Raw genomic sequence first — 22,568 nt, forward strand, 5'->3', positions numbered from 1 at the left:
AAAAGAAAAAGCTGCAAAGTAATGACTCAGAAGAGCTGGATACAAATGCAGCCTTTCCACTCCCTTATATCGTTTAAATAAAGTACTTTTAATTTTATAACCACTTTTGAAAAACTAAGCTTTTTCCACTTAACAATTATTCATAACTTCGAGGTGTTTTAAACTCCGATAACAAACTGTACGAAAACAAAATCTCTCTATATATGAATTGTTTTAGAAAGTACCGTATTGCCCTACTATCTAAGTGTATTCAGTAATTTCAGTAATATTTTACAACTGAAAAGTCAAAATAAGCGAAACATAAATTTTATAAAACAAATGTTTCTATTATTGGTATTGATTTTGTTTGCTAAAAAATCTGTCTGAGACACATAGAAAAAAACAAAACAAGCAAACAAAAAAACCCCAACATTTCTGCTAACTTTGCCCGCCCACAGCGCCTCCGAAAGGCGCCGGCTTGGGCAAAGCAGCGAACCCGATCACTGGCCGACGGATTGGTGAGACACAGAAAAAGCAGCAGAGATCTCTGGAGTGTATGAAGCTCGCTGTTAAGTTCGGGCTCTCTTCGCCACGCAGACTCAGCCAGCCTACGTGAAGTAACCATGAGTACATCAGAGTCATTGGATCGAATGGAACTCTGCGAAAGTCTCTTGACATGGGTAAAGAATTAAATCAGGCTGTTTTTATAATGACAGACTGCTCTCTGGCGCCGGGGCGATGCTAGCTAGCATAGAAGAGCTAGCTATAGCTCCTGGAGCTAACAGAGGAAACGTTAGCTGGCTAAAGGAAAATGACACTTTGGTTACGTATGCAGGCCAGCTGTTTGCTGTGTTTAGCCACCATCCACCATCGTGTGAGCAGAATTTCGATTCCAGCACAAATCAAATATGCTGTTGCTTAATGTTAGCTCAACTTTATGGTTTTTAAATCTCAGCTGCATGTAAAAACAGTAGATCTAGACAACATCGGTGTTAGATAGGCTTTAGTTTAGCATTTCTTTGGCGAAGCCCTCCCCACCACCCTTTAGATCGTTTAACGTGTCAGCTTTGAGGCTGAATTCCTGTCATTGTTGTCGATGTAGCATGATGCTCACTCGTCCTTCTTCATTCTTTCTACTGATCCAGCTGTCAGATACGCGAAGCTTCCCTAAACATTTATCTGTACCCTCTCAAAATCTAGCCAAATTTGGAATTATAGATCTAAACTACAGGGCTGAAAAGCTGTCAGACCCCAAAGTCACGTGGTTTCCTGTCGTTCATATTTACATTTTTGGAGAAAATCTTCCAGCTCTCTAGTCAGTTGTACATTTGATCAATGTTCTCAGAAAACATATCAAAATTGCTCTGGTCATATGTTTACATCTCAGGAAAGTGTGTATGTGTATATATATATATATATATATATATATATATATATATATATATATATATATATATATATATATATATATATATATATATATATATATATATATATATATATATATATATATATATATATATTACAGACCAAGATATCTCTTATTGTCCAGGGTAAAGAAATGTTAAAAATTTTTACCACTGAAACTACCTTTCACTGATTATGAACCGATGAAGAAAAACAACACGATCTGAACTCTTTACTGACTGACTGGTACATGTCTGCTGTAAAACTATAACATTTATTAAAGAATTTGCAGCACTTTGTCTTCTGTTTATATGTTACGGTACTTGGAAAAAAGTAGCATGGGTTAAGAATCAAGATTGCCAGTTTAGAACTCTCAGAAAAGAAAAAAAAAAAAACATAAATTAGTATCAACCTGGAAGTGGTTGATTGGTGCATCTATTTTTTTTTTTTACAAAGATTTATTTTTATTGCAAAAGTTTATCTGTTTATGCAACTTACATTTTTCCATTGTTAATTTTTTCTAATTTATTTAGACAACACTGATTATGGATTGTCAGATATGTCTTGTTATGGAAACTTGTCATAAGGAACATGTTGTCACACAAACCGCCTGCATAGGTCAGTAGCCTGTGTAACAAAGACAGGCATGTGGCACTGATTGAAGAGCTTGATACATTCTTGCTTTTATGTATCTGTATTCCTCAGCATTGTGTAGTGCGTCATACTGTCTGGGTGCAAACTGAAGAACACATCTGATTACTGTCTTAACCTGCAGCCTTTTGTTTTGATTCGCTTTCCTATGGCTGAACATTTAATTTTCCCAGCTGTTTCCGCAAACCTGTAGGTGTGGATTTCCTATTTGACCTCACTCGACCCTTCAGTTTTGTGTTTACTTCAATTTGAACATTGAACATAGGCTTAGTTTCAGCAGTTTGTTGTAAACTTGCTGGATTTGCCATCCCGAGCTGTGCTAGCTGTGGATGATAATTTCCATTGTGAATTAGTTTATATAATTAAAGCCTCTTCTAGCTTTTTATTTGAGCCCATTTATCCTGCAGTGCTGGGCAGTGTGCTCGAAGCAAACTGGATGTAATCTGAAACAAGTGCGAATGTTGAGCCTTTGAATGTTTCACATTACATGATGGTTAGGTTCCAGATTTATTAAACTGATTCAGCATATCGGCTTATGCTAATTTCAATCCATCTTTATTATATCACCAAGAGTGATAGTTAGTGTTTAAAGTGCCAGTTCACCCCATGTTTTTCCTTCCTTCCTCCTCTTTCCTGCAAAAGGAAATGATGCAGAGCAAATGTTTTAGCTTAAAACATGTAGAACAATGTTTCTTCACGCTGCCTGCTTTATGGCTGTGCTTCAGTTCTCTCCCCAGAATGAATATGGACTTGAACATCGTTTTGAGATGCACCGTTTTCCACTATTTACCGTCTGTGACCTCAGTCAGCAATATCTGTTTCTCCTTATAGTACCTCAAACTGGAGAAAAGGGAGTAGCATAGACATTAGAAAAGATAATGTGCATGCTTAAATCAGCAGAAGTTGTTACTTTCAGTAGTTAGATAGGTTGATGAGGAAAGTGTAACTGTGTCTTTTGAAGTAAATGATGAGAAACTAAGAATATTTTTTTACATATGGAACATAAGCTCCCTCTAAGCATGATAGTAGTTTTCAAGTGTTTTTCACCACGTTTGCTGTCTTTTTGCTATTTTGCTTCTTAAATGATACATTTAAAGAGAATATTCTAACATTAGAAGTTTAGTTGGTTACTACAGAGTGTTGTAATACATCAAGCTCGAGATGATGCACAAAACTACGTTTACAAGCTGAGCTGAGGATTTAGATGTATTATGAGGAAAAAGGGGGAATCCAGTTTTAGCTTTGTTATAAGCAAAGGTTCAGCCTTCTGAGCTGCAGTGTGCAGCAGCAGTAAAAGGGGTTAGAGGTTCAGAAGTAGGTGACTGGCATTTCATTGACAGAGCTTTAACAATAGGGAAATATGACTGACTTTTTTATTTTACAGAAGAGTTAGTTCTATGCCTCATTTGAGGTTTGGCAATCTAGCTCTTTAAGTACTCTGATGCCAGTTAGAGCTAAAAATTGAAATTCCAAAAGCTGAAAAGACCCATTCATAAAAAAGGATCCTGAAGCCAAAAAATGAAAATGAAATAAACAGAGAAGCTAATGGATGTATGTTCTGGTTCTTGTATGTTCTATGTTTTTGGGGAGCTTAGAACTGTCTCTTACATTTCCTCCCAGTACTGAAAAATGAAGCAACCTAACACTCAGACTTCAAACCTCGTCTTTTTTTCATACCGTTTGAATTCCAGCATTCCTGCCACAAGTTTCCCTCCTCCATTGGCGCATGTTTCATTGGCATTTACACTGAAGAATATAATATCCGTTACAGCTGCATACTTTCTGCCTGTACTAGCAGGAGAAAACTGCAACTATGGGGAAAAGACAGTGATGACATGGCATGTGAGGTGGTGTGGAAAGAAGAATAGGATCCGAAAATTATTGAGGTGATGGAACAGGAAGTAAGTGGTGAGGAGAAGCAAAGTGGACTTGGACACTGCGTGTAAATACTTGCACTGTACTTTTAGTAAGTTCTCTCTGAAATATCTACTTCTACTGGCAAATAAACAACCGGTTTAGCTTGTGTTTCCTGTCACAAAAACACGTCTTTAAATTCTGTGATGACAGATATTTTCCACCTGTTTCCCTGTCACTGTTGGGAGTTTAATACTCTGTGTCGTGCTGCAGATATTTTGGACACAATTCTGAAAATGCAAGAAGATGATTTCCATCCAAATTCACAGTAATATTATCAGACCTGTTAACAATGCCGATGGTGTTTTTTGAACCACTAGAGGGCACTATAAACTTTAAAAGCAAGTTTAAATTCACAACCTTATTCTAAAACAAAGACTGTTTCATTCTCTCTTTAGTTTGCATACTACAAAGTAATCAAAATGTTGACATTCCACTATGTTAAACAGTAACATTGGTTAATCTGTTGGCAGCTTACCCTAAAAATGCATGTGTGTGTGTGTGTTTGTGTGTTTGCCTACTGCTTACACAGATCCAAACATTTGGGGTGGAAGCACCATGTAAGACAGTTGAAGATTTGACCAGTGGGGTTGTAATGGCCCAAATCCTGCAGAAAATGTGAGCTTTTATTAATTGATTTTTTCATTTATTTGTTTATTTCACTGCTATGTTTTTGTCTTGACAAACTTATGCTGCCAAACACTAATATTTTCTTTTGATTATTTTAGAGATATATCATATTTTAATGATGCTTGGATTACCAGAATCAAGCCAGAGGCTGGGGACAACTGGAGGTTAAAGGTCAGCGCTGCCCTTTCTCAACAGTAAATGTATGGAGTTGTATGGTAGTAATGAAGAAATTTAACCAAGTTTCTGTTTTGACAGGTCAGCAATCTAAAGAAAATCTTGAAAGGCATACTGGACTATTACCAGGAGGTAAGAACATGCATCTGTGCAAGTTTTGATTTAGTCTCTCTCAGGTTTAGATGATTTTGTTATAGATAAAATAAATATTTAATGTCTTTCTTTTCAGGTCTTAGGTCAACACATCAATGATTTCACACTACCAGATGTAAATTTGATAGGAGAACACTCTGATGCTGCAGAACTCGGGAGAATGTTACAACTCATTCTGGGCTGTGCCGTTAACTGCGAACAGAAACAAGGTGCTTATTTCACCCTCTGATAATAAAGCTGGTATAGATTACCAGCAGATGAACTGTGTCTATGCAGCATGATCTGATTGATTTTGTTTGCTGTTTTGCATCACATAGAATACATCCAGACCATAATGGTGATGGAGGAATCAGTACAGCATGTTGTCATGACCGCCATTCAGGAGGTGGACATTTTGTTCTGACATTTATATTATTTTGACTCATTCTTTGGGTTTTTAATTTATTGTAAACAATCAATGAGTGTCTTTTTTTTCCCCCACTGCAGCTGATGAGTAAAGAGACTGCTGTTACCCCTGGAGGAAATGACTCATATGTAGATCTGGACAGAGAGGTATGGAAGGTTTTATTATTAACAAGATCAATTCCATTTTGTTGGATGTCAGAAGAACGACAGCCTCTTTTATGAGGGACTGAGATCAGCAGTATACTAAGGACTGTTGTCAGTTTGGAAGTCCAATCTGTTCTTTTCACATGATACGATCTATATTGTAAAGTGAATCTGTCCCTTCTGGAGTAAACCTTCCTTACAACATGATGGGACATGCTCTAATTGGACCACGGTCTTAAAAACGAAGATCTTTATCACATAGTGCCTTTGTAATCTGTTATTTGACTTTTTAGTTTGCTGGTTATACCTGATTAAAGACGCAGTAATTTAAGATTACATAAACATCTAAATTTGCAATTAATAGAAAAAAAAAATTCAAGAAAATCTAATTATTCTTACAAATTGAAATAACGTTTTTTATCCTAGTATCTGATCTAAAGAAGTTTTTGTCTGTTTTCATGCCAGTGAGCAACAAATGGTCATGTCTGTCTGTCTGTCTGTCTGTCTGTCTGTCTATCGGTAGATAGATATAGATCTATATATCTATCTATCGGTAGATAGATATAGATCTATCTATATATCTATCTATCGGTAGATAGATATAGATCTATCTATATATCTATCTATCTATTTGCTTTCAGCTGAGGTTTTGTAAGGGGAGAATCAGTGCAGGTCTTAAAAAGTCAAAAAGTTTATTTTAAACCTTTTGAAAGTCTTAAGTATAGTTATGTTATCAGGTCTTCCATTGATTATTTATTTTCCTTTTCATATATGACCTGCAGATCTCCCAAAGAAATTTGGTGACTCATTTTGGACTTTAGGCTTCTAAATCCAAAAGAGCTCAGATTATTGACAGATTATTTGAAAGCCGTGTATATCTGAGAGGATTTTGATTGTGACCCAGCCATCTGTCATCAGTTTAGTCAGACAAATCGGTGCAGTTTTAATATGTTGTTTTTTTCCCCCCCTGTTTTTAGCTTAAGAAGACGATTGAGGAGCTGAATGATGCTTTGGCAACCAAGGAAGAGATTGCTCAGCGGTGTCGCGAGCTTGACTTGCAGGTCAGTTTAGAATGATAATAAAAACATAAAATCTATTACAACAATGCATTTTTTCAAATGCTAGAATTCCAGACAACTTTTATAAAATATTCAACACTGGGAGAACATTTCTCATGTTTTCTTATATATTTTGTAAATTCTTTAATATACACTGATTGTATTTTCTTCCTAATTTAACAGATGTTACTCAGTTTCATATGAAAAAAGTATCTGTTCTCTCTCTTTTTTTTTTCTTCATTACTTTTTATTTTATGTCATTAAAAGTGATAGGTTTGTTCCTTGAGAGGAAAATTCATGGTGACTTTTTTATTTTTTTTAGTATTATTATTATTATTATTTTTTGCCTCATTGTTGAAGTCTGATCTGGGAAACGTAAAAAAGCAGCTGCGGATCTAAAATTGTACTTGTTGTTCTTTGTCTTTAAGTAGTTTCCCATTTCTTTCCTGTCTGTTTCAACACTTTGTGGCTTGTTTTAAAGGCCTTCCATGCCCAAGAGGAGCGTGATAGACTGAGGTTAGACTTTAATGAGCTAGAAGAGAGGGTAAATCCAAACTTCATTTTCTCTTGTCTACCTTCCATCCACACTGATTGCCGTGTTAAGTAGTCCTGCCGTTGTTTTCAGTCTGCTTGCACCAGATTTTCCTTCTCCAAACTGTGTGAGCATGTGCAAACGTGTACACGTTTGTGCACACATCTACACGTGGTGCTTTCGGAGCACACCGTCTAGAGCTGCAGTTTTGTCTGAGTGTGTTAGGTGGTGTCCTGCACTAATGATCCTGAGCGTTTCTCACCTCAGTGTGTTTCATCCTTTTTAGTAGCAGCAGTAGACGGCAAGAGAAAGATGTTGAAATGAAAGGGGGGAGGAAAAAAAACCATTTACAGCAAGACCTTTTTTTTTTCCCCTTAAGACTTTCTGTTAATTTTCATATCTTGGAACTTTTGTCCTTTGTGAATCTCAGAATTTCATCGGGATTACGTTCTTCAGATACTTTTTTCTTTTTTTGAATATAGACATTTGTGTTATTTCTGGCTTTTTTTCTATCCACCCACACCTTAGTTGGAGTCTTTACTTGTTGCGATCTTGGAATTTTCACAGCAATGCAACCTGTCCTAGAGGTCATTATCATAAGCTATTTATGGGTGGAGCTCAGCATATTAAAATATCATTAAGAAATGAACTTATTTTAATAGCGCATTAAAATAAGTTCACTTTGAGGTTTAATGAACTTAAAGTTGAACTATAAGTTCACTAGACACACAGTGACATAGTTTATGCTGGTGGTTTAAAGTTTAGGAGTCTTCAATGCCAGACGGTTTAAAGAAGATCTGTGACCATTTTCCTGTTTCTGATGATCGTTGTTTGTAGCTTTGAGTTTTTTAAAGATTAAGTTGATCTTGGTCAAATATGGGAACTGAAAAATGATAAAAATGGCATGATGGGTAATTTTGCCTTTTGAATAAATCAAAATATTTTAATTCCTTAAAAACATATGGTGAGTTCTTGCTTTTGCTGTTTGAAAAGGACAACAGCCAGCTTCTGCTTTGCTTCATGTGGAGTTTGATTCCTTGTTATCAAACTGAAAAGAAAACATGTCCCCATATACAACCCTCCCGCTGTGTTGGAATTTGTTTATTTGCTTCATTGATGTGTGTTTGCTGTGTACTTACCAGAATAATATGTTGATGCAGTGATTGAGAAACTAATGGACTAAATTCTGTGAAACTAAAGTGTAATCTATGCATTTTAAGTATCTCAAGTCGCAAAACTTTAACTTTTATGTCATTGCCTTGTTCACCTCTCCTTTTCCTCCTTTCATCCCACACTTCCTGTTCTTTGCCTGCATCGTCAACACCTTCACTGTCTCAGGTAGCGGCTCTGCAAGAGGAGAAGAGCAGTCTGTTGGCAGAAAACCAGGTCCTGATGGAGAGACTTAACCAGTCTGACTCCATCGAGGACATAAACAGCCCTGCTGGACGTAGACATCTCCAGCTGCAGACACAGCTGGAGCAGCTACAAGAAGAAACCTTCCGGTGAGAACTAGCTTCACAAACTAGTAGCTGAATAGACGGAAGTTGATGTTTTCTTTACAGACGTGTTGATTTTCATACTTTCTGTTAGTCTGGAGGCGGCAAAAGACGACTACCGGATCCGTTGTGAGGAGCTAGAGAAAGAGCTCCTAGATGTGAAGTCCCAGAATGAAGAGCTCACGTCTTTGGCAGATGAAGCCCAGTCTCTAAAGGATGAGATGGATGTGCTTAGGTAGGATTGGGAGGCACACGGAAGTTATCTTAGTAAAACAAACAAAACTTGTAATAATTTTAGTAAATCATCGCAGTACAACCAAAAACTTCATTGTAACTTATTAGTTACATAAGTTACAATCATGAGTGTGATTGGCCAGCTAAAGTAGATTATAAGAGAAAAGGTTTATTGTTTTCAGTTTCTTCGTCTTTCTTTTTTACAAAAAAATATATAAGCGAAGTGACACATGGTTTGTATTTACCCCTTTTCTCACACACCGTTAATTTTCTCAAATGTACCTTTATTACAGAACAATGAATGCGTGGAAATATCTGTCTATAACTCTCATAAAAGATGAACAGAAGTCAGCTTTCAAAAAAGAAGCTGAACATTTTTTTTTTTTTTTTTTACGAGTGACATACGTAAATATGAAATGGTTAATTATTCTGTATTTAATAAATTTCTCAACACTTTGTATGAACTGTGATTCATTTTATTGCTAGGTATGTTCAATCTTTCAACGGCTATATTTCTACTGTGTTTTTAACCCCAGGAAGAGTAGCTGTATGTAAAGCCTAGCTAACGTGGATCCTAAAAGACAAATAATAAACTACTAAATACAATTCACGGCAACCAATTGCTCTCAAAGGTCAACTAGGTATAGCATACGAGTCCACCTTTTTGCAATTTAATGCAGACACTTAATGGGGAGGGAAAAGTTAGCCAAAAATTATTTATGGATTAAGTTTATAAGCTACATTAACAAGAATATTTAAAATGTTTAGTTTGGTTTGCCTTGGTCTGTCTCGTAAAATCTCAGTAAAACCATATTTGTTTTTGTAACATGGAATGAGTATGAGTACTTTGAGAAACTAAGTCAATAATTTAGGACTTTATGTTTTCTTCTTAGACATTCATCTGACAAAGTTTCCAAACTTGAGGGAACCGTGGAACACTACAAGAAAAAACTGGAGGACATGGGGCTACTCAGGAGACAGGTACAGTAACACATTGATAAATGTCTTAATTATCACCTGCTTGTCAGTCTAAAAAGTTCCCTTCAAAGCAGATGTGATTAAAATAGCTAATATTGCTCTCTGTGCTCCAGATTAAACTTCTGGAGGAGAAGAACACAGTGTTAATGCAGACTAATGTCAGCTTGGAGGAGGAGCTTCGGAAGGCCAATGCTGCCAAGGGCCAACTGGAGACCTACAAGAGACAGGTACCTGACCAGCTGGGATTTTACTGTGTTTGCAGTCGTGGTGCTCTTGCAAGTTTTTAAGAAATTATGATGGATGTTTTTGGGAACTCCCTCGTCTCTTCCCAGGTGGTCGAACTTCAGAACAGACTTTCAGAAGAGTCTAAAAAGGCCGACAAGATGGAGTTTGAGTACAAACGCCTCAAAGAGAAAGTGGACTCTCTACAAAAAGAAAAAGATGTATGTAATGTCTTTTGAATTTAGAGGGAAATGAAGCCCTCCAAAGTATATTTTCTGTTTGATGTAGTAATATATCCCTTATTCACACGTTTTTAACTCTGTCTCTAAATAGCGCATGAGAACAGAAAGAGACTCTCTTAAGGAAACTATTGAGGAACTCCACTGTGTTCAGGCTCAAGAGGGACAACTTACATCAGGTAGAGAAAACCTTTGTGATAAAATATTAACAAACACAATCCATTATTCTACATTTGTTTTACAAAATTAACTGCTATTGTCTGTTTTATCAGGTTTATTCCCACTAGGGCGCAATGAAGGCTCAGATTCCCTGGCTGCTGAGATCACCACTCCAGAAGTCCGGTAAGTAAATTAGACTTTTTAGTTCCATGTTTTATTGTTTTGTCAGCAGTCTCTGGTCACTTTGTAGCAGTCAAGTGTTTTCTGATCCAACTTTCACTCTCCTGATTCCACTATACAGTCGAATCAGTCAATTATTTATATATCAAACTATATTCAGGGCATTCTATTAAATTTATGAACCTGTTTGGTTCACCTGAGCGATAACCATGTGCCACTAGATAACGAAAGCCTTTTTGCCTACTTTCAAAGAAATATTTTGAAAATATGTCTTTGACCTCACCTGTTCTAAGCTTGAAATCCACAAACTTTGGGCTTCTTTATAGGAACATATTTGCATTGTTAAAATGGGACTTGATTGAAAATGTGAACAACTCAACAGTATATATATATATGTGATCCCTTTTTTTTTATTTTAGCACATGCACCTTTAAAGTTCTTGACCCTGATGATGCGCACTAAAATGTCATGGCTGTATTACTCGGACCATTGTATAGTCATCCGAGTAATACTAAAAGGTTATGACTATTGCTAAATATATTTTAAAAATTAAAGTTTGAAATTGAATCTTTTCAATTCTAGTTCTTTAATAAGGTATGAGTAGGCCAATATTTCCCACACAGCATTTTAACCCCTTTCCTGACATGATGTCACCAATGTCCTCATGGGCCCATTGACTTACAAGGACAGCTAAGGGGTTTTAAATTGCCTTCAGTTAGCTCTTAAATTTCTTCATTTATTCACTACTTTTTTCATACTACATTCATTCTGTCTGCTGCTGTTCTGGCTGAGGCGTTGTTAGACTTCTGTGTGAATCTTCCAGAGGCCCTCCAAAGTACAGTCTGTGTTTTGACTTGTCAGAGTTGTTTTGGCAGCAAAACTATCTAATTATTATCAGGTAGCAGGTAATTAATCACAATGTTATTGTTGCTTAACAGAATCATTCGCAGAACTGTATGTGTTTCACCTTATCCTCAACAAGCCTTTTCTTCTGTTGCAGTTTCTTATTTCGGGTTAATGAAATTGTTCGCTTTAAAGCTTTGTGCAACACCTTTGTACAAGTTGCTTCAGATCGCTAACAGCTTTCCGAGGAAGGTTCTTACTGTGCCTGGGTATATGTTCTGTAGTTTTTTACAGCACTTATGAACCTAAAACAATTGGCCATTATGCAGAAAATCCTGAAATTCTATTCTTTGAAAAGCTGCTTAACCCAAATTCACACAACTCTGGCAATTAGACAAAATCTAGTGAAAGGAGAGTTCTCTGAGGATGTCTCATCTTGAAATGGAAAAAGACTCCTCAGTTGAGATTTTTCATGACGTATCTGTCGAGAATCTTTTTAAATGTCTGCAGTTTAGGTGATATAAATGTATTTTTGAATGTGAGTTTATTAAAATATGTATACCAGAGATGGACTGATCTGCATCGACCTGCTGATTCTGATTTATGAAGTAGGAAGTTATTAGAACAGCATTGCAAACGTGTTTTTAGCAGTCCTGCTGTGAGCTGTTAGTACTTTAGGAGCAGAGTTGACATCACATTGTGTGCATGAAGAGGCAGTTTATGTTTTAAACTCTTAAGAATCTTATGTTAGCCGTTTTCACAGTAAGCATCAGTGTCTGTGTGTATTCCCTTGTGAGTGTAGACCCTCACCGTCAAGTATGTTCCACAGATTAAAAGCTCAAAAGAGATAAAATAGAATAACTTTGTTGAACTGTGTTCTTCTGTCTTCTTATCTGCTGTAAGTCTCTTCCTTATGCTGCATGAATTATGCATAAGCAGGTCCTGAAATGTTGCAGAAAATGTGTTTGCCTTTTACCTGGGTTTTAAAACTTTTTTTTTTTCTGACTACATTGCTAAACATCTCGCTGATACTGAAAAGGTCTTCTTATTTCCTTGACTCTTGTTTTCAGTTGGGCATTTTACAGTTTCTGCAGTGTTTGTCATAAATCAAAGCCAAGTTTACTTCATAATCTTTTGACCAAACGACCAAGCACATTGACTACCATTGAAAACTTCTTTACATTCACCGTATTAATACACTCCATCACTTTTGAATTTGGTTGTTTTTGTTTGTATATGTATCCCTAATTTAGTGCCCCAAGTCAGTGGTTCCCAAAGATTTTCTGAGCCCACCTATAGGTAACAATAAACCCCCCTACCCCCAAAAAAGAAAAAAAAAATCTGCTGGGCACACACATTGTTCAACCAGACATAAACCTATACACATATTTTGTTTTCAAACTCCACTGAAGTTTATTTCACACATCAGGTTGCAACAAAACACACCATAAACCATCTTCACAGTGAAACACTTTTGTGTAACTGTTTTTTTTCCCTCATTCATCCATACCGCTTCCCATGCTCCCCCATCCAGTGACACTGCGCCCCCCACACTTTGGGAACCACTGCCCTAAGTTAATTAGAGATTACTGCTAATAATTTTGATTCTGACCTAATTGGTCCTTGCGGTGTGTTTCCACAGGGAACATCTGATTCGCCTTCAGCATGAAAACAAAATGCTGAAGCTGGCCCAGGAGGGATCAGACAACGAGAAGATCGCTTTGCTGCAGAGCCTGCTGGAAGATGCCAACAGAAGAAAAAGTGAACTGGAGACAGAAAACAGGTTTGTGCAGAAAACTGTCCAAAAAAAAAATCCCCTAATTTGTTTCCCACGGTTTAAAGTTGATTTAAATTCAAGATGGAATAGGCATCAATTTTCTCTCATTTTGATCTGTTGATCTCAGGAGACCTGTATATTTTGTAAGACCTGTAATATTTTATATTCTTGTGTGTAGTTTTCAGTATTCTCATTGCAATGTTAAAAACATTGTTATCGTATTAGTTTTATATTTATTTTCATTTAGATTAATCAATCAGCGGTTGATGGAGGAGCAGAGTCAGGTGGATGAGCTCCAAAAGACGGTGCAAGAACAGGGTTCAAAAGCAGATGATGTAAGTGAGCTGTAAGCTCTTTTATGTTTTTATTTCAACTTTTACATAGGAGGGCTATACACTGATGATAAATACCACATATCTCTAACTTCTCGGTCCTAGTAAAACATTTTACATGCAAGTTTAAATGTATGACTGTGTATTAATGATTGATTCAATTCTGTTTCTGTTGTAAAACATTTTTCATTTGCTTCTGTTTCAGTCATCAGTTCTGAAGAAGAAATATGATGAACATGTGTAAGTTACATTCAAATAAAGCAGTCATGTATAACTCAGATTGTTTTAAGGGCCTACTACAAACCGTCTGACCTAATTTGGCCAAAATCTCATGTATATACATATATGTTGTTTTTTTTTGTTTTAGGGAGAAGTTACAAGAAGTGAACAACGAGTTACTGAAGAAAAATGCTATCATCGATGAAATGGAGCCTAAATACAATGCCAGCTGTGAGTTTGGTCTAACTGCTGAAATGTTTGAAGCCTTATTTTCACTTTCATTTCCCTGCCAAGGCAAGAGCTGTGGAGGAGGAATGTGATCACTGCCGTTTGTCAGCAGAAATGCACAAAAAAAAATCGCCGCAAAGCAAAATTTCATAAAACTTTGGAAAACTGTAGCATTAGCAGGAAGAAAGATGTGCAGCTCAGATTGGGATCTTTTTCATTACATGCCATCCAAAATACAGCACGGACTGCCTTTGTAGACGTGTTTTCCAGCAGCTCACCTTGGCATCTTCATGTGCTTATGCAGAACTGTATTACTTTATGTGGGATATGTAGAAAACTTAAAGATATTTTCATACTAGCTCAACGAGTGGATGAGCTTGAAGAAGCTCTGAAGAAAAAAGATGAAGAGATGAAACAGATGGAGGAGAGATACAAGAAATATCTTGAAAAAGCAAAAAGTGTGAGTGAAGTTTCAGTAAAAAACTTCTTTATATTCCTATATTTACACACATCAAGCATCTGTGGTTGGACGCATCCAGACACGGGTTCTGAATTTTGCTCTGGCAGGTTATTCGGACGCTGGACCCGAAACAGAACCAAGGCTCCGGTCCGGAGGTTCAGGCCCTGAAAAACCAGCTCCAGGAGAAGGAGAGGATGTTGCTCTCACTGGAGGTATATGAGCCCACACTTGAGGCTTATATAAACTTTATTTATTCAATAACTTCATTAAATGTAACTTGAATGTTTTGTGCTTATTTTAAACAGAAAGAAATGGACAAGACAAAAAGCCAGCGAGATCACGAGGAGAAACTGATTGTTTCGGCCTGGTACAACATGGTAAGAGATGAAGTCAGGTTTATTTGTGTAGCACATTTCAGCAACAAGGCAGTTCAAAGGGCTTTACTTCATAAAAATATTATGTAGGTCATCAATTATGAAACAAGCAGTAAACATTACTTTTGTCTAATGCCATCATCACAATCATCAAGCAAATACCTATCAAATATGTTGATCAGTGTTCCAGTTACTATAAATCAAAGGCAACTCTAAACAGGTGGGTTTCTAGCCTTGATTTAAAAGAAGTCAGGGTTTCAGCTGTTTCACGGTTTTCTGGAAGATCATTATTTTTTATGTTGTGTTATAGTGGCACAGTCCTTCATTTTTTTAAATAATTTAATGAAAAGTAACAGTAGAGGGCAGCAAAGCTGCTTTAGAAACACTAGAAACAGGTGAACTCTGTTGTGAGAGGATGTGCTTCTTTTAAGGGAAGTATCCTGTCTACTCTATATCCGCATCTCCATTTATACGTTGCTATAACACATTATTAAATTAGCTCCATTATTGTCTGAAAACTAAGTTGCTGTTTCCTGTGTGTTGATTACCTTTTTCACACTTTGTCATGTTACTACCACAACCTTCAATGTAATTTTGTAGGGATTTAATATGCCTATGTAGACTCACTCTCTGTAAAATAGCTGAAGCTCTGATTAGGATTATGGCCTGGATATTGACTGGACTATTGTAACACATAATAATGTCATGGAATCGACCCCATCATCGCTCTGGCTGAATGGGGATCTCTCTCATGCTTTTGCAGCTTCTAGCAAGTATTCTTTCTTGAATTTACCTTCAACTCTAAATGACTAACCTGTATGAAGCTGATCCCATTTTTACATTTAGGATGGTACATTAAGCATAATGTTTTCTACCACTACTAGCGTTTTGTATGTAGGTACCAATGTAATGCAATTGAAGATTGTTCTTGTAACATGGCAAAATGTGCATCAACCTCAAATAGCAGAGTTTGTTACTCCCAGAATTGAGTCTTCTTCTTGGTGTCCTACCAGGGTATATCTCTGCAGAAAAAGGCGGCTGAAGACCGACTTGCCAACACCGGCTCTGGTCAGTCCTTCCTGGCCCGACAGAGACAAGCCACCAGCACACGTCGCTCCTACCCAGGCCACGTCCAGCCAGCTACCGCAAGGTAGATGGCCCCAGGGCACTAAAAGATAGCTGCTTTTTAAATTCTCTGAACTTGCTTTTAACTGGCAAACCTGCTTTGAGGCACAACATTTCCATTTGTCTTTAATGGATTCTGCCTTTGATTTTCTGTTTTTTTTGTTTGTTTTTTTTTTTCTGTTTTTTTTGTTTTTCTTCTCAATCAGATCCATGAGGTAAAGATTCAGGGCGAGGAGGCCCAAATCTTTCACCGTTTTTTTTTCTTCCTGCCAAATCCTATTTTAACCTTGACTCCCATCGAGTGATGCAAGACTTCTACCTGATTTGAACCCCAGCAGTTTTTTTTTATATTGACTAATCACTCCTAATGCCCTTCCATCTGACCTCTTGTTGAACTTGTTCTGTGTGACAAACTTTACCATTCAGCTAATCTGGACCCAGGCGCTCAGAAGACTAGCAACTTTTTGAGAAGTTATCTGTTTTTCAGCTCTACCTTTTCATGCAGTATTTATGCACTTCTCTACCTGTGACATTCACTTTTATTGGAGAATGACTGTCCTGCTTAAGGTTTGCTTGGCAGCAAGGTCTAATGTTTAAATTTTATTTCATATATCTTTCTACAGTTGGTCTTAATTAACTGATTCATAGGAAGATTTGTGTTGTTTTTATTTTTTCTGTAAATGTCTGAATAAGGTGATAATGGCATTTAGATTAACGAGGCTACAGCTGGGAAAACAAAAGCAATAATCGGGAATTTTTCTCTCTTTTTTTATTTTTTCAAAAAAAAAAGGGGTTTGAAGTTGCTTCAGAAGGTGCAATTCATAATTAGCTACAGTGCTGGTCAGAAGTTTTGTCGTCGACAAGAATTTATTTCATTTTCAGTTCCTAGTTTGTTTGGAATGTTTCTTCTTTTTTTTGCAAGGAGTATTTAAAAGCAATAAAACACAGGTAATTTTTTTCAACAGGAATGTACAACTTTGAAAATTTTGTCCTATTTATATCAGGTTCAAAAATATTTGGATATGTTTGAGAATTGGGAAAATTGCAGGGGCATTGTTAAATGACATTTTTCATGAAGCTTTTCCTTCTTCATTATACAATCCCCCCACTATACATGAGCGTCAGGATTTCTGCTGTGGTTTACCAATGTAGTTTAAATGTGTCATGGGAGTTAGACTGCTTTCAGTTCTCCAAATATACAATTAATAGATATGCCAGCCATTCTATTAATAACATAGTAAACTACTAAATATTGCAGTTTTTTTTACAGTTACAATATTGCACACATGTATTGTGGTATTGATTGCAATTCCCCTGTTTGTCATCATCACAACAACGAACACATGCAAACTTCTGACCTGCGCTGTAGATTGTTAAATGTTCCTGTGTGTTAGGATTTTGGTTAGCTTGTTTAGTAAATAACAGGATTCTGGAGCGAAACCACTGGATCTGGTTTTTAGCTTTACCAGCATGTTCTGGTTTGTGTTGAACAACGTTTGTGTGCCATAGATTTTTACTGTCTGTTCCTCTCAACGAACCATTCTGCAGGACTTTCCTCCAAGATAAAATACTTCACCGGCTTTTAGCCAGGCCATTGTTTCAGAGTTTGAATCACGTTGTTATGGGGAAAACTCTGAAGTATTCAGAATTGAAGAAGATGATCTATGTTTCCATATAAGAATTTTAGATGCTCCTTTAGCAGGAGTTGCACAAATTGTTTTGCATCAGATTTCTTTTCCATTCTCTGTTTGACCCAAATATTTCATGACAAGGTCTTCTATTAACTTTAATTTTAAACTGACACAGTGCTTTTTATGCTAACCAGCTCTCCCATCTGACTATAACATCTCTCTCTCCTCCTCCTACAGCAATATCACTGCATGACTGGTATGCCAGTGAGCTACTCCTAGCCTTGTGCAGCCGGGCCCGGCCTTGTCCCGCTGTGGCCTGCCCTGACCCCGGGCCGGGCTAGGCTGAGGCACCTGATGCATGAACCTGCCTGCCTACTGTTTGCATGACCCCTCTTTGTTATTTCAAGCCTTCAAAATAACCCGTCCCTCTATCGGCTGCAGCAGCATGAGCACTAACAACCCTTCCGCATTGTTATGCAGCATAATCTCCAGGCAAGTCTGACGAGGGATTTGGGATCTGAAAAGAAAAATTCTCTGATTAATTCCCTTTTCCACCTTCCATGCCAATAGTCTGATGTTAATGTCCCTGTCCTCCCTCCTTCATACCTTCTAACTCCACTGTTACACTTGATGGACACATCCACTTGTGCTTTCACATGCAACAAGTCTGTTACAATGCAGTGTGTGTTTCAAACATCCCAGAAGGGATCAGAGTACACCAGTATTTCCTGTCCATCAACCTGTTTAGTATTTATGAAGATCTTGTCTCCGGCTGGCTGTGTCAGAATACCTCAGTGACAGATTTCCACAGATCTATTTCAGTCTACATGACTGAGAGGATTAATGTGTTATTTAAGAGGTACGGCCTGCAAATTGGTCTTATTTAGAGTTTTCTCTCCTCTAAACTGTTGCATCACTTCTGACCTCTTATTTGTTGGGTTGGATTTTAAAGATGTTTTTTTGTTTAAATTATGTTAATTTAATCCAGGTGGTGATTACAGCAAGTTTTGAACAAAGCAAAAGCTTTTGGGGGTTTTCCTCAGTGGCCTTGTTTTTAAGAGCTGAGGATGGTAAATAATGTGTGCTATATTAACAGTCTTGTTACAGATTAGTTTTTACTTGAGTTAAAAGTCCTCATTAAGCCTAATCTTGCCTCTTTCCAGCCCTTTTTCTACATTAGAATTTTTTTTTTCATCTTATTTAATTTATTTTTTGAGTGTAGGCCACAATTTTAGAGATGATTGTAATTATACCAAAAAGCTTATCTCTTTTTTTTTATGATTTATAATTTAAAATTACGATATTAGATTAAAAGTGCATTTGCATTGGTAAACCAACGGGCAGTCTGTTCACTTTAGGGCCTAAAGTAAACCTCATGTTTAGGCTGAGTAGTAATCAGTGAAATTATGTGGAAAATGTGGAAAAAGGTTTCATTAATTATAACTTCCTTTAAGGAAAATGTAGTATTCGGTATTATCAGAGCTAAAAGACTTGCAGTACCAAAATATGTTGGCATTTTTTGATCATGGAATAAGATGCAGTTCATTCACTTTTAAGCAAATTTAGATGTTTCTGTCAGCTATGTATGTATGTTTTTCAGTTTTGTTTTAGTAAATGTTTTATTTAACTTTTATTTTCCAGAGTTCATTAAAAATCTTATCCAGAATCTGACAGGATGGACAAGTTGCACGTGTTAAACCTTAAAAGTGAGAGATGGTTTGATCCTCCAGTTGAGTGCCTTTTGTTTATGATGCTATCAAAAGGTTTTTAGGTTTGGATTCAATAAGTTACAAGGTTTATTTTAGTATTTACAGCAAAAAATGTCAGTTTGTCTTTATCTTGACAATAACTTAACTCTAAGTTTGGCTTAATGAGAGCTTTTCTCCCCACCGTTTTACTCATACTTCTTCTATTGTGTAATCTTAGTTTAATCCATGCAATGCATTTTATCCTAAAGGCTTATTTATTATTTTTTGCTTGTACAGCAGTCTTAAAATGTTTTTTAATTAGTAGTATTATGATATTACCATTTATACTGTTACAATGGATGTAATTTAGATCAAAATACTGTTAAATGACATATGCAACTAAAGGAGAAGGTTTCTAGTATTAAAGCATTTGTCTCCAAGTATAAACTGGAGGAGTGAAAGTTACAGTACTTGTACCGACAGTGTTTACAGGAAAAAAAAATCCTTTTTATTTTAAACACTGCGCAAATAAATTTGCACTTGTAATTGAGTATGACGCTTTTCTCTTGAACAAAAGAAATAAAACCACATTTTAATTCTCAAGATTTGCAGCACTCCTACAAATGACCCTTTAAGTTTATGAACGATGGACGTGAGATTGGTATGATGGTAGCAAAAATGATCATCAAATAAAACTTTTTTCAAAGCAGCGTTGAAATAACATTTAAGGACATAGATAAAGTTTCCAGGATTTCTTTATATATATATATGAACCATATTTTTGTAAATTATGCAACATTAACCAATTTTCTATTTGTACTTTAAGTAATGTTACACAGACCTCTTAACCGTCCATCCTCAGAACATGGTTTGTATATATTGCAAACGCATCCACATTGTGGTTGACCCGTTGACATTTATGTCAGGGATTTGGGCAAACCTGCATTATGAACACTCAGCTAAAAAGAAAAAAAAAAAGCAGGGTTTCTGGTTTCTTCCTTGAATCCCTATTAAACCACCTACTGTAATTTTGCTTTTGCATACCTCCATTACCTGATCACAGGTGGGGGCAATTTGTTGTCCTTTTCAATGCACATTTCTTTGCAATAAAGAAGGGGTTAAAAATCTGGTGTGCTGCTCTAACTGAAACGTTGAAACTCCCTTTAGTGTTCAAAGAACAAATATTTTTCATAAACATGCTAAAACCCATTTAAAACTACAATGTCTGTGTATTTTTACATGCCTCGTGTTCCCTAGAGTTTTTTAATTTGGCTGGTAATATCACTAAGGCTCTGTCAAATGAATTAGAAAGCTGAAATAAGCAACAAGGGGCCTTGTCTGGTTATTGTTCCATGAATCCCAAAGTAGCAAATAATGTCCTATTTGCCAATATTTTATATTGCTTGTATAGTAAGACAAATTGTACATAACATTTGTGGTCATGTCGTAGGGATGTTTGAATATTTGCAATTGAGGAAATCAGAAGATCATGTCTAGTTTGGTGGATTTCATCTCACATTTATCCAACAAGGATTATGCTGATGAAAATGTGCTTCCAACACCATGAAACTTAGAAACCATGTTGTAAATAAAACTTGTATAAAACATGTTGTTTTGTCCCATTTATTCTGATTTTTTTTCACACTTTTTTCCAAATAAAATGACATTCCGTTTAGCATTTTTGGACAATTGTTGGTTAATTCATCTAAATTTTATAGAGTAATAACCACCAAATGTCATCTCAAAATGGCCCAGTTGCATGGAATTTCATTTGACCCACTAGGACCAAACTTGGTATAAACACTTATCTACAGATTGGCTGGTGGTTTTGATTAAAGGGAGGAAAGAGAAAAACCACAAGCTGTGGTTTGGGGCTGTTGTCTGTGGAAAGAGCGTACAAAAGGTTACTGGTAGCAGTAGCTCCATCAGTTACGCTTTGCTACTTTAAAAAGTAGAAAATGCCTGACAAATGTGATGGCAGCAGTAAGTTTTTGTCTACAGAAATATATTATACAAAGTTACCCCTTTCAGAAATAAAACGCTGCTGAACGGAGGCACTGGTACAGAAAACAGGTTATAGTTGCAATCAGTAGTTTATCCCACTGTATAAACTAAGATCTAAAAATCTGAAGTTTGAAAAAAGTGCTCTATTGGAAAAATATGAAACAATTTAAATTCTGTAATACTAAACAGCTTGATCTATCACAGCTTTTTTTTTTCTCTTCCAGAGAAAGAAATGACTACTACATTAGTAGTACTGCTAATGGTTAGTAGTACTGCTAATGTATTAGCAGTACTACTTAATGACATGCAACTATTGTACATACAACTAACACCCTTAGATACCAAAAATTATAAAATACAACTTGGTGTTTGTAAAATAAAGCAGTATTGCGATCAGTTTGCTTTAAAACTGGCCTATCACTCTTGAATGTATCCTCAGTTCAGAATTGGAGTGGGGCTGTACAGTGTTATGTTTACCCTACCTTTCCCAACCTAGCATTCCATCTCTAATCTTACAAATAATTCTGCTGTCTGTTATGTTATTCTCTGTAAGCAATGGAATAAATCTGTTAGTTCAGACTTTGAACTGCTCCTCTTCTCTGCTGACACAAACTGGTCTCAGCCTGGGAAATGGAGCCTGAATGCCCCTCGAGGCTGCGGACACCGGAACATCCCTGTATCAGTGTCCTATTCTTCATTCCGGAGAGCTCCTTTTTCTCCTCTCTCTCTAACCTCACCCCCTGGGTGCTTCCTGATACAAGTCCCAGCAGAGGTCCAGAGTCAATATAAATACACTTCTCTGGTTTCCCCCTTACTTCTGTCTTTGACATTCTAAGTAAAAAGAGGGGAACTGATGGTTACAGTTCAATGTGGTAATATCAAATTCCATTTCAGGATGAAATAAAGACTTAATGTGCTTAGGTCTGGAAAACACAGAGGTGTTCCTATTTTCTGGAAGTACATTTAATGTTTAATCAAATGTTTAATCAAATATTGCTCTCTGCTGATACAGCATTCATACAGTACTGTGCAAAAGTGAAAAAACCTCAAATACTTTTCAATTGCATTTTTTTCCCCAGCAATTTTAAGTCCAGGTTTTTGTTTTGCTGAGAATTGTTTGTTTTTGTGGTAGCCACTTGACCTGTGACTCATTCAAGCATAAAAAGGCTCCTGGCCTCAAAAGATGAGCCAATATGATGTCAACACGTAACAGAAAACCAATTTTAAATTGGATCTTTTTACATTTTCTTCCCATTTTTGTCATTGAATCTTTGAAAAATATCATAAGATGGACTGAAAAGTAGTATTTTGCAACAAGTTTAATTCCCATGG

The 22,568-nt window shown here is 36.5% G+C and overlaps 1 protein-coding gene across 3 annotated transcripts; it reads left to right on the top strand.

The window, feature by feature from the left end:
• Positions 1–425: 425 nt before the first annotated feature.
• Positions 426–20,839, top strand: hook3 (hook microtubule-tethering protein 3). 3 transcript variants are annotated; one of them, XM_044144702.1, is made up of 24 exons: positions 426–659; positions 4,484–4,569; positions 4,680–4,752; positions 4,837–4,887; positions 4,985–5,117; positions 5,226–5,293; positions 5,395–5,460; positions 6,435–6,518; positions 8,386–8,549; positions 8,638–8,778; positions 9,671–9,758; positions 9,869–9,982; positions 10,088–10,198; positions 10,311–10,395; positions 10,489–10,558; positions 13,041–13,181; positions 13,423–13,510; positions 13,713–13,747; positions 13,875–13,957; positions 14,314–14,414; positions 14,522–14,626; positions 14,720–14,791; positions 15,802–15,938; positions 17,782–20,839. In XM_044144702.1, the coding sequence occupies exons 1-24, from the start codon at positions 603–605 to the stop codon at positions 17,795–17,797; spliced, it is 2,169 nt and encodes a 722-aa protein (XP_044000637.1). In that variant the 5' UTR covers positions 426–602; the 3' UTR covers positions 17,798–20,839. The 3 variants fall into 3 exon arrangements, with proteins under 3 accessions (XP_044000637.1, XP_044000639.1, XP_044000640.1); XM_044144704.1 differs by having other exon boundaries at positions 462–659; positions 16,120–20,839; XM_044144705.1 differs by lacking the exon at positions 17,782–20,839 and having other exon boundaries at positions 462–659; positions 15,802–15,942.
• The last annotated feature ends 1,729 nt before the right edge of the window (positions 20,840–22,568 follow it).

This window comes from Gambusia affinis, linkage group LG17, assembly GCF_019740435.1.
Source record: "Gambusia affinis linkage group LG17, SWU_Gaff_1.0, whole genome shotgun sequence".
In the NCBI taxonomy this organism is placed as follows: Eukaryota; Metazoa; Chordata; class Actinopteri; order Cyprinodontiformes; family Poeciliidae; genus Gambusia; species Gambusia affinis.